Raw genomic sequence first — 12,057 nt, forward strand, 5'->3', positions numbered from 1 at the left:
GCATAGGTAGTGAGACTGTAATTCCACATCGATGACCGCGCTATATACTCCCATCTGTTAACTTTGGAGATATGGTGTTGATCACCGAGTACGTCTCTATCAACAGGTCAATGCGGTGATTGGATAGACCCTGTAAATAGTCACATGACCGCGTGTGCCGTGTATGCTCTGTCGTATTCACTGGGTACTCAAATGCTAGAACTTCAGAGAGGAAACAACTACAACGGCCTGGCCATCGATGTCCTTCTTGCTTTTCCCTGGTGTCCCGTCCCTGGTGTCCCATCCCTCGTGTCCCGTCTGCAAAGTCGAAACCATACATAAATCCGACGTGGTTTCACAATCATCCGTACACCACAACCTGTGCACTTTCCGATGACTAAGCACAACACCGTCTGCTGACTAAGCACTCCAAAAGTCCCAAAGGGCAAATTTTTCTTGTGCCCAAGTGCTTTTTTTTCACAGCTTTAGGCAGAGATGAGATGCTCCTTCACATACAAAACCAGCGGAGGCAAATAAACATCTTCAAAGGCTTTCATCTCAGCAATGGCGAGCCCTGTTGTCGGTAAGAAGAGGCTCAGCGAAGGCCTCACTGTGACGTCGAAGGTGTTTGTGAGGTCAAGAAACGGAAATGCGTCCAAGATTGTTAGGGAACACTATCTGAGAAACGACATTCCATGTCTGTCAAGGGCGTGCCAGAGATGTGGTGAGCTTGTTGCTCCGGACGCCAATGGCCAGCTCCCAAAGTTCATCTTGAGCCCTGAGCCGCTGCAACTGAAGGAGGTTGGCCGTCACTACGTCGTTGTCGATACAAACATCATCCTCCAGGCCATTGACCTGCTTGAGAACAACCAGATCTTCTTTGACGTGATTGTACCACAGACCGTTCTCGACGAGGTCCGCAATAAGAGTTTCCCAATCTACAACAGAATCAGAACCCTGTGCCAGGATAATGAGAAGAGATTCATCGTGTTCCACAACGAGTTCTGTGAGGAGACCTACGTCAAGAGGTTGGACTCCGAATCCATAAACGATAGAAACGACAGGGCCATACGCCAGCTGTGTACGTGGTATCAGGAGCATCTACAGTCCTCTGGCATCAACATTGTTCTCGTGACCAACGACAGACTGAACAAGGAGAGTGCAGTGAAGAACAACATCACCACAAAGAACTTGCACGAGTACGTTGAGCTGCATCCAAACTGCTCAGAACTGAGAGATTTGATTCCTACTGAAGAATTCAAACAGAGAGAAAAGGTTGAGCACTTCTTTGAAAACCATTATACAACCTCACGTATACTTGGAGGGCTGAAGAACGGTACCCTCTACCAAGGAAGCGTCAACATCTCATCGTATAACTTCCTAGAAGGTGAAATTAAGGTGGCATCGTTACCAAAGCCACTTTTGCTCATTGGCTCTGCGAACCTCAACAGAGCCTTCAATGGTGATCAGGTCGTTGTGGAGCTGCTGCCTAAGTCGCAATGGAAAAAGCCTTCAACCATGATCATTGACGACGAGAAGCTCAATACAAATGAAGATCCAAACAACGAGGATACCCAGATCTCCGACAGGGAACGTCGCTTGTTAACACAGGACGCCATCGACACGCAGAATGACTCATCAGAGGTGCAACCAACAGGCCGTGTTGTTGGTATTGTGAAGAGATCATGGAGACTGTACGTTGGACAAATCGTTCAAAACTCCGTCTCCAAGAACACCTCTAACTCTGCCAAGTCATGCTTTGTCAAACTGATGGACAGAACTCTACCAAGAGTCCGTATTAGAACTCGTCGGGCAAACGAACTGCTGGGACAAAAGATTGTTGTTGCTATTGACTCGTGGCCAACGACTTCGAACCATCCAGAGGGTCACTTCGTCAAATGCCTGGGTGAATCAGAATCAGTCGAAGCTGAGACTGAGGCCCTGTTGCTGGAGCACGATGTTGAATACAGACCATTCTCCAAATCCGTGCTGGACTGTCTCCCACCAGAAGGACACGATTGGGTGGTTCCTAAAGACCTTGAAGACGCAGAAGTCTTGCGCAAGGATCCCCTACTTCCAAAGAGAAAGGACTTCAGGGATAAGCTTGTTTGCAGTATCGACCCTCCAGGATGTGTTGATATCGATGATGCACTTCACGCACAACAGTTACCAAACGGTAACTGGGAAGTTGGTGTGCACATTGCTGATGTCACGCATTTTGTAAAACCAGGCACACCACTCGATGCTGAAGGTGCCTCGAGAGCCACGTCTGTGTATCTCGTCGATAAGAGAATCGATATGCTTCCAATGCTCTTGGGTACTGATCTATGTTCGTTGAAGCCATATGTGGAGAGATTTTCCTTCAGCTGTATCTGGGAACTCGATGATGATGCCAACATTGTGAATGTCGAGTTCAACAAGTCCATCATCAAGTCTCGTGAGGCGTTTTCGTACGAGCAAGCTCAGCTACGTATTGATGATAAATCTCAGCAGGATGACTTGACAAAGGGCATGAGAGCACTTTTAAGGCTTTCGAAGAAACTGAAGCAGAAGAGATTGGATGCTGGTGCTCTGAACTTGGCATCCCCTGAGGTGAAGGTCCATATGGATAGTGAGACATCTGACCCTGGCGAGGTGGAGATCAAGAAACTCTTCGAGACAAATTCTCTCGTTGAGGAGTTCATGCTGCTAGCCAACATCTCTGTTGCTCGTAAGATCTACTCCGAATACCCTCAGACCGCAATGTTGCGTCGTCACAACTCACCACCAGCAACCAATTTTGAGAAGTTGAACGACATGTTGAGGGTTCGTAAGAACATGGCCATCTCTATAGAGTCATCGAAGGCACTTGCGGACTCCTTGGACCGTTGTGTCGATCCAAATGATGAATACTTCAACACTCTGTTGCGTATCATGTCTACGCGTGCGATGACTGCTGCTGAATACTTCTCCTCTGGCTCGTATGGATACCCTGAGTTTAGACACTATGGGCTTGCAGTTGATATCTACACCCATTTCACCTCACCAATTCGTCGTTACTGTGATGTGGTTGCGCATCGTCAGTTGGCTGGTGCCATTGGTTACGAACCTTTAGACCTGGGACACCGTGACAAGTCCAAGATGGAGACCATCTGTAAGAACCTGAACAAGAGACATAGAAACGCACAATTTGCTGGAAGGGCCAGTATCGAATACTACGTTGGACAGGTTATGAAGAACAATGAGAGTGTTGAAACTGGCTACGTCATTAGAGTGTTTAGTAACGGTGTTGTTGTTCTTGTTCCGAAGTTTGGTGTTGAGAGTCTGATCAAGCTTGATGATTTGACATCCCACGTTGAGAGTGTTAACTTCGAGGAAGACAAGTACCAGTTGACATTCACCACGCAGGACGGTAAACATCAGAGAACTGTTGCGGTGTTTGACCAAGTTAAAGTCGAGGTCAAGTCAATATTGGACCAAAGCGTTGGTAAACGGAAAGCACAGCTAGTCTTGTTATAGATGTCATCATAACGAAGCACGTGTCATTAAATGGTATGTGTCTAGAGTGCAATATATGTGTAGTTCTTTAGTTTGATATGTCGTTAATGATTTGAATATTTCTTCTCGTATCTTTTCATTTCAGAAAGCACGTACTCGTTAAACCGTGGATAGTTATCCAGGTATATATGGTGACCACAGTTCTCCATAACCAGGAACTCAGAGCTATGTGCAGTTTGTGAGTTGATGATCTTGGAGCATTCAACTCCTCCTTCCTTTGGCATCCAATCGTCATCACCATAGACCCATGCTATGTCACAGCTGGCGTTCTGGATCTTATCCACCAGTGGAACTTTGGCCACAGCTCCAGCACCCAAGATCTGTGGCATGTAGTACTCTCCTGAGCCTCTGGCGTTGAAGATGGCATAGGTGTACCTGTGAAGCCTTTCACGTTCTTCCTGTGTCAGTTTGGCGAATCTACGGGATGTCCAGCCGGATGTGATCATGCTTCCAAATGGCCCAGAGTTTCTCACCAGCGAGAATGGTGACACGTTCTGCTCCCATAGCCAATCAAACCATGCTGGAATCTCGCCCGGAGGCTGTGGTGGTCTATATATGCCAGCAGGTGATATGCACAGCAACTTCTTCACAGCATTGGGGTACTTCATTGTGTATAGAACCGAGAGGTACGCACCCAGCGAGTGGGAGCACATCAGCATCGAGTCGATGTTTCTTTCACTTCTCCACTTCTCGAGCGAGTCTATGAAATAGTTCTCCAGTGGTATGGATCTGTCAAACACAGGCCTTGAAGAGCAGCCGTAACCAGGTAAATCTAAGGCATGGATACACCAGTTATCATTTTGAGAGATCGCCTCAAAGTTCTTCAAGAAGAATCCCAGGCCAGCACCGTACCCGTGTATCAGAACAAAGTGGTTCAGCTTCGCAGGATCAGTGACATTCCTTGGTGTTATGCACACTTCATTCATGGTGTTTCCTCTTCCTATGGCAGTCTTGACAACCTCCAGGTCTCTATTGGGCAACGACAAGAGCTGTAAAAGGTCCCACTGCGCATCGTCCAGGAGATGTCTCGACTTCCAATGCTGGAATGATTCACTGGCGCTCATCGGGAACAACTTGGTGGTGATGATCTTGTACAGAGGAAGAGCTGTAGGGGCCGTAGGCCTCCTATAGCCATGTGGGTGCTTAGCATCTGCATTGGACGCCGACGATGATGGCTTCGAGCCTCGAGAAACAACCCCAGACGCCAGCGTTTGAACCGTCTTCACCAGGTTGTTCAGCTTAAGACGCAACATTGTTCCTGCTCTCGAACGCTATTTCCGCAAACTTGGCCGTTGACACCTCGTCAAATCCTCGGAGAGAAGCCAAAACACATCCAAAAAAGGCAAGCGGTGGGTGTTGAAACGCAGTTTTAAACCACTTCACTTGCAACGGACGGCAACGACGATGAGCTAACGGTAAGCCAAACCGAATGTTTCAACGTTGAGACAAATCAGCACTCACAACGTTTTTTTCTTTGGCTGAGAGGCCGGTGTTGCAGGTTGCGCATGTGGCCCACGATCGTGCGTTTTTAAGAGCGTTGGGATTCTCTCTGTGAGGTGTGGGTGTTTGTGGGTGTTTTGTGGGTGTGCGGGTGTGGTGTGGCCCCACCGACCCTGGGGAAAAGCCCGATGGTCCTCGCCCATTTTGCACCTGTGCCTTCTCTTCCCGAGCGCCAATGTCCCTGGCGTGCGCCAACCAGAAGACCTCCGAGGTTGACGTGTGTGCGTATGTGTGTTTTTTTGTTGGGTACCGTGCAGAGTGCCAAGAGCGGCAATACCCAACAAAAACCTTACTCGGTGTAGGTACGGAGAAAAAGAAAAAGAAAAAGAAAAAGAAAAAGAAACCACGCTCCGTCCTGTTGGAAAGCGAATCAGAGGGAAATGGGCACACAGCGTGCGAATGTCTCTGTTGGTTTGTCCGCGAATTTCAAACAGCTCACTGTTGCCTTAGCTCGTATATAATTCCAATGGCGCCATTTTGCGCTGGCCTCCGCTGCTGTAGCGCTGGCCTCCCCAGCTGTAGCGCTCTTCCAGCGCTTTCCCTCCCCAGTCCCACCCTGATAGGCTTCATGACATCATCAATTGAGGAGAAGGACCTCCTTCTCCCCACGATTTACTGTGTCCTCCCACTCTCTTGGTGCTCGCCTCTGATGTTGGCGTTGCGTGTCCTTCTGGTTCCGGCACCGTGATCCTAGCCATGCCTGCATTTTGTCCCATGGCATTGGGATTTGTGTCAGCGAGGTGGAGACCGCGAGCGGTTTTGTGTCAAACAAACTTTCTTCGTTGTTATGACGCCGCTGTTAGGGACACGCACAGAGGCTCTCAGCGCACCGGGGCGGGTGCGCGTTCGAAACGCCGTCACCGCTGCCCTACAGCCCCAGTAATAAACAGGGTGAGAGATAGAGAGAGACCACTGACTTGGATCCTCACGAGGCCTCGCTGAGGCCTCGCTAAGACCTCGCTAAGACCTCGCTAAGACATCATCCGATCCCCGACGTAAGGAAGCTCACCACCACCACCCCACACACACCACGGAAACAATGACGCTGGCCAAAACCTTCAGCCAAGGTTGCCTCCTGTCCAGAGACGCTGACCGCGTTACACGCACTGGCTCTTCAGTCCACCCGCTCCGAGGTCAACAGCACAAGAAATCCAACAATCAGAGGTAAACGACAAGCGCCCACCACAGAGTGGCTCAGCGTCCCGACTGGATTGTTCTCAGTGCTCGTTGTGGGCTCCCATTGTAAACCAGCAACCCGCCGTGGAATCCGTCCTGTTGCGCTGTGCTGTGCTGTGCCTGTGCCTCGTAGGCGGGAGCGATGGGTTCTTTTAGGGCCTGTCCGTTGTGTGCGTGTGTTTTTTCTGCTTATTGTCCGAGTTCTAGGCAGAAATGCGCAGACGGAAAGATTCCTTTGCTTTTTTTTTTGGGCCTTTTAGGCGTTGGACTCGCCTGCGTCAGCTTATGATCAACAACTTGCCGAAGTTTGACAAATAATTTTCCTCTCTTCTGTCTCGCCTTCTCTCCTCTTCTGTTGAGTTTCTACCCCCTGTTCCGTATAGGCAAAGTATCTGCTAAAGAAGATCACATCGACGCATTCTGAACACCATGGCCCGTCTAGTGAACGTTCCCATTGGTGAGGCTCGCAAGGGCGAGACGGCTCCTCGTGTCAACGGGGACTTGAAGAACAAAGAGCCGATCAAGAGACCGCTTGGGCTGAAGTGTAACACAGTGTACGAATTCCTCACGGAGGTGTTTGAAAGAGGCGGCAACCGCAAGTGTATGGGTTTCAGAGACGTTATTGACATCCACAAGGAGAAGAAGATGGTGAAGAAGGTTGTTGACGGGGAGGAGGTTGAGGTTGAGAAGACGTGGTTCTACTACGAGCTCTCCGGCTACAAGTACCAGACGTATAAGGAGGTGTTTGAGTTGGCGCACGAGTACGGCCGTGGGTTGGTGAAGCTCGGCTTGAAGCCAGGGAACACCGACAAGCTGCACATCTTTGCTGCCACCTCGCACAAGTGGATGAAGACGTTTATGGCTGCTCAGACCCAGGCCATAGCCGTTGTCACGGCCTATGACACCTTGGGTGAGAAGGGCTTGACCCACTCCTTGGTTCAGACAGAATCAGCAGCCATCTTCACGGACAACTCACTCTTGTTGAACTTGGTGAAGCCATTGCAATCCGCCACAAACGTCAAGTTCGTCATCCACTCGGAAAAGATTGATCCAAAGGACAAGAGACAGAATGGGGAGTTGTACGCCAACGCCAAGAAGGGATACGATGAGATCCTTAAGGTTAGACCAGATATCAAGATTGTGTCATACGATGAAGTGGTTGCCATGGGTAAAGAGGCAAAGGACATCCAAACAACCTTGCCAAAGCCATCAGATTTGTCCTGTATCATGTATACATCCGGTTCCACTGGTGATCCAAAGGGTGTTGTCCTGAGACACGACAACATCGTTGCAGGTATTGCTGGTGTGTCCTTTATCGCTAACCGTAACTGGATTCTGGAGAGCGATCGTATCATTGCGTTCTTGCCATTGGCACATATCTTTGAATTAGCATTTGAACTCATTGCCTTTTACTGGGGTGGTATCATTGGTTATGGTACAGTCAAGACTCTCTCGGATGTATCCATGAGAAACTGTGTTGGTGATATGAAGGAATTCAAACCAACTATCATGGTTGGTGTTGCTGCTGTTTGGGAAACCATCAAGAAGGGTATTCTCTCACAGTTGGCCAAACAACCACCTTTCACACAGAAGCTGTTCTGGGCTGCTTACCACTACAAATCGAAGAGTTGGAAGATCCCAGGTTCCACGTACCTCATTGACCACGTTATATTCAAGAAGGTCAAGGCTGCCACCGGTGGTTGTCTTCGTTACATCTTGAACGGTGGTTCTCCATTGTCACAGGATACTCAGTTGTTCATCACCAACTTACTTGCACCAATGCTTATCGGTTACGGTTTGACTGAAACTGTGGCTAACACCACTGTTGTTTCACCAGGTGCGTTTGAAATCGGTGTTCAAGGTGCGCTTTCTGGCTCTATTCAGGTCAAGTTGGTTGACGTTGAAGAAGCCGGCTACAAAGCTGAAAACAACCAAGGTGAGATCTGGATTAAGGGTTACCCAGTTATGCCAGAGTATTTCAAGAACGAGGAGGAGACGAAGGCTGCCTTCAACTCTGAAGGCTGGTTCATGAGTGGTGATATCGGTGAGTGGACAAGCACAGGACAGTTGAAGATCATTGACCGTAAGAAGAACTTGGTGAAGACCCTGAACGGTGAATACATTGCATTGGAGAAACTGGAGTCCGTGTATCGCTCAAACCATTACGTTGCAAACATCTGTTGCTATGCGGACAACTTGCATGCCAAACCAATTGCCATTGTTGTTCCAAATGAAGGTGCAATTCGTCAATTGGCACTGGAGAACAAGTTCATCTCGAAAGAGTCTGATGATTTGCACAACGTGTTGAGAAATGCCAAGTTTGTTGGTAAGGTTCACAAATCCATGGTTGAAACTGCCAAATCTCAAGGCTTGATTGGTATTGAGATTATTGCAGGGTTGGTGTTTGTCGATGAAGAGTGGACCCCACAGAATGGCTTTGTCACATCTGCTCAAAAGTTGCAAAGAAAGAAGATCTTGGAGGCCAGCAAGAAGGAAGTTGACGACTTGTATGCAAGTGTTTAAGAACCTCTTTATGATTGTACCCATTTTACCATTCGCACACGCAAAATGACAGGCATATATGAGAGACATTCACTCTTTTCTCCTCTTTCCTCTAATGATTCGTATCATTAGCTTCATCTTTTGGTCACCTTCACGCATGCATCGTTGTATTCTGTATCATTAATTACGCCTGCCCCTTCTCAGCCTCTTCTTTTTATTGTCTCTACTCGTGCTTCACCATTACAACGTCTTTTTATCATGCTCATGTGTGCATATGGCCTCGTTCTTCCCCTTTATCTTGGTCTCTTCCTCTTTGATTTTGTCTTTTTTAACTCCTTTGAGGCTAATTTACGGTTGTTTTACTTTTATACCAGTGCAAATCCGAGTAAAAGTTGTAGTGGGATTGATATATATGCGGTATGTACAAGTGTTGCTCCATTGGTATACTATATCTGAGGTCATTTTTTATCAATAGGGAAGGGGAGCTGTTGACCACCTTGCGCCTCCATGTCCTTGAGGAATCTCTCCCTCTTCAAGTCAACAACGTACTTCTCCTTGAAGTAGTGAACCCAGCTCTTGACGCACTTGGACTCGAACTCCTTCTCCTGCTGGGCGCACTCCTTCTTTATAACGCTGGAGTACTTATCCTCGAACGGGTTCAGCACGTTGTTCTTCTCCAAGCAGTTGAGGTACTCGTCACGGGCGTCCCAGCACACCTGACGCTTCGAGCGGTTTGGCGCAACAGTAGCAGTGTCGGAAGATGAAGAGAATAAGCCCATTTCTTTCTGAACAGGTCCGTGGAGCGTGTTTTCCAAAGCAGTTGATGGAGCTCTTTGCAACGGAAATGAGCCATCGGGAACTGATGAATTGATCGGTGATTTGTCGCGAATATTGCCCCTTCGGGAAACAACATCAAAAGAGGAAATATTCGCGCAACCCGGACACCACTTTCCTTTTTTCAAACTTTATTCTTTTTTTTGCCTTTGGCGGTTTGGGCCCAGCTTCGATGAACCTCAACATCAACATCAACATCAATCTCTACAACGCAGCGGTGGTATTAAAAGCATTGGTTTGTATCTGAAAGCTGAAGGGAAAATGTCAAACATTGGGCTCCAAGTGCGCCAGGCAGTTCCATCTATTGATCCTGTTGTTGCTGACTACGCTGTCGGTTACATCAACAACATCCACCAGGCTACAGAGGACTCTGTGTTTGCACAGCAGTTAGACGTTGAAGAGGAGGTTGGTTTCATATCGGACTTGTTGAAGAACGCTGGCGGCGATGCTGCGAAAGTTGATAAGCTGGCACAGTCTGTGTCTGCAAAGCTCCTGGAGGAGCTGAAGTCGAACCAGGCCAAGTTGGAGCTGACCGGTGATACTTCAAAGAGGCTGCTGGACGTGAACCTCTTGAAGAACCACGCTTCCAAGAGGAACATCAACACCAGTCTTGCACTGCTAGGTGTCTCTAGAGACATCGAGCATGCCGGAAGACACGTCGAATCTAAGGTTGATAAGAAGAAGTTGGAGAAAGCTGAGAAGAAGATTGCAGCCAAGGTGGCTAAACGTGCAAACAAGTTTGTCAAATATGAAGCCTCCAAGTTGCTCAATGCCAGTGAAGACGCCAACTATGATGAGTTCTTCTTGAAGATTAATCCGATTGAGTTTGGATCCGGTGCTGGTAAATCTAAGGATATCAAGATTGACACTTTTGATCTGTACATTGGTGACGGTCAGAGAATATTGAGCGATGCCTCCCTATCGTTGAGTTATGGACATAGATATGGTCTTGTCGGTAGAAACGGTATAGGTAAATCCACGCTGCTGAGAGCACTGTCCAGAAGAGAGCTGAACGTTCCAAAGCACATCACTATTCTGCACGTTGAACAGGAAATCACCGGATCTGAAATAAGTGCCATTCAAAGTGTGTTGGATGCGGACGTTTGGAGAAAACAGTTGTTGTCAGAGGAGAAGAAACACCAAGATAGAATCCAAGAAATTGAGGAGTTGAAGAAGGAGTTCGACGAAGAGAGTTTGGAAGTGAAGAAGTTGGATAACGAACGTGATGATTTGGAGACGCATCTCCAAGAGATTGAAGAGAAATTGGTTGAAATGGAATCCGACAAGGCGGAGGCAAGAGCAGCTTCCATCCTCTTTGGTTTGGGTTTTACAAAGGAGTCACAACAGAAACCAACCAACTCCTTCTCTGGTGGTTGGAGAATGAGATTGTCATTAGCAAGAGCACTTTTCTGTAAACCTGATCTGTTGTTATTGGATGAACCTTCCAATATGTTGGATGTTCCATCCATCACATTTTTGGCAAACTACTTACAGACTTACCCAGCTACTGTCTTGGTGGTTTCGCACGATCGTGCCTTCCTGAATGAAGTTGCCACTGACATCATTCATCAACACTCTGAGAGACTGGATTACTACAGAGGTCAAGACTTCGACAATTTCTACAACACAAGAGAAGAGAGACGCAAGAATGAGATGCGTGAATATGAGAACCAAATGGCTTACAGACAGCATCTGCAAACCTTTATCGATAAGTACAGATACAATGCTGCCAAGTCGTCTGAAGCACAATCGAGAATCAAGAAGTTGGAGAAATTACCTGTGTTACAGCCTCCAGAGGAGGATAAGGTGATCACTTGCAAGTTCCCAGACCCAGATGTATTATCACCACCAATCATCAGACTGCAAGAAGTTTCATTTGGCTATACCCCTGAGGATTTGCTGTTACAGAACGTTGATCTTGACATCCAAATGGATTCACGTATCGCACTTGTCGGTGCCAACGGTTGTGGTAAGACCACACTCTTGAAGGTTTTGATGGAGAAGCTAAGACCTCTGAAGGGATACGTTACCAAGAACCCTCGTTTGAGAATTGGTTACTTTGCTCAGCACCACGTTGACTCCATGGATCTGACCACATCTGCTGTTGACTGGATGTCAAAGGCCTTCCCAGGAAAGACAGATGAAGAGTATAGAAGACACCTGGGCTCGTTCGGTATCACTGGTACGCTGGGTCTCCAGAAGATGCAACTGCTCTCTGGTGGTCAGAAGTCCCGTGTTGCCTTTGCCTCGCTGTGTCTCAACAACCCACACATCCTCATCATGGATGAGCCTTCGAATCACTTGGATACTGCGGGTCTGGATGCCCTTAGCGATGCACTCAAGAACTTCAAGGGTGGTGTCTTGATGGTTTCCCATGATGTTTCCGTGATTGACAGTGTATGCAACGAGATCTGGGTGAGTGAGGGTGGAACCGTGAAGAAGTTCGACGGAACCATCTACGACTATAAGAAGTACATCCTCGCAGCTGCCGATGCCTCTGGAGTGGTCAAGAAGCACTGATTGCGGCCA

General features: G+C 47.9%; 5 protein-coding genes across 5 annotated transcripts; 3 read left to right on the forward strand and 2 right to left on the reverse strand.

The window, feature by feature from the left end:
- Positions 1-543: 543 nt before the first annotated feature.
- On the forward strand, positions 544-3,868 carry DIS3 (exosome catalytic subunit DIS3; the record flags this gene model as incomplete). The annotated part of the gene is made up of 1 exon (XM_020217247.1): positions 544-3,868. The coding sequence occupies one exon, from the start codon at positions 544-546 to the stop codon at positions 3,475-3,477; it is 2,934 nt and encodes a 977-aa protein (XP_020067955.1). The 3' UTR covers positions 3,478-3,868.
- Positions 3,588-4,724, reverse strand: CLD1 (carboxylic ester hydrolase; the record flags this gene model as incomplete). The annotated part of the gene is made up of 1 exon (XM_020212151.1): positions 3,588-4,724. A coding segment is annotated over one exon (1,137 nt), but the record flags the coding sequence as incomplete, so codon positions are not given.
- A 1,897-nt stretch (positions 4,725-6,621) lies between these two features.
- CYBJADRAFT_175654 (acetyl-CoA synthetase-like protein) lies at positions 6,622-8,715 on the forward strand (the record flags this gene model as incomplete). The annotated part of the gene is made up of 1 exon (XM_020216725.1): positions 6,622-8,715. One exon carries the CDS (start codon positions 6,622-6,624, stop codon positions 8,713-8,715), a length of 2,094 nt encoding a protein of 697 aa, XP_020067957.1.
- Positions 8,716-9,070: 355 nt separating this feature from the next.
- On the reverse strand, positions 9,071-9,510 carry COA6 (Coa6p). The gene has a single exon (XM_020215968.1). It carries the CDS (start codon positions 9,471-9,473, stop codon positions 9,153-9,155), a length of 321 nt encoding a protein of 106 aa, XP_020067958.1. The 5' UTR covers positions 9,474-9,510; the 3' UTR covers positions 9,071-9,152.
- Positions 9,511-9,789: 279 nt separating this feature from the next.
- Positions 9,790-12,048, forward strand: GCN20 (putative AAA family ATPase GCN20; the record flags this gene model as incomplete). The annotated part of the gene is made up of 1 exon (XM_020216726.1): positions 9,790-12,048. The coding sequence occupies one exon, from the start codon at positions 9,790-9,792 to the stop codon at positions 12,046-12,048; it is 2,259 nt and encodes a 752-aa protein (XP_020067959.1).
- Between the last annotated feature and the right edge of the window lie 9 nt (positions 12,049-12,057).

This window comes from Cyberlindnera jadinii (assembly GCF_001661405.1).
Source record: "Cyberlindnera jadinii NRRL Y-1542 unplaced genomic scaffold CYBJAscaffold_24, whole genome shotgun sequence".
In the NCBI taxonomy this organism is placed as follows: domain Eukaryota; kingdom Fungi; phylum Ascomycota; class Saccharomycetes; order Phaffomycetales; family Wickerhamomycetaceae; genus Williopsis; species Williopsis jadinii.

What these genes read in the sequence shown, in the direction of transcription:
- COA6 (XM_020215968.1), bottom strand. Translation starts at nt 9,473, where the DNA reads ATGGGCTTATTCTCTTCATCTTCCGACACTGCTACTGTTGCGCCAAAC.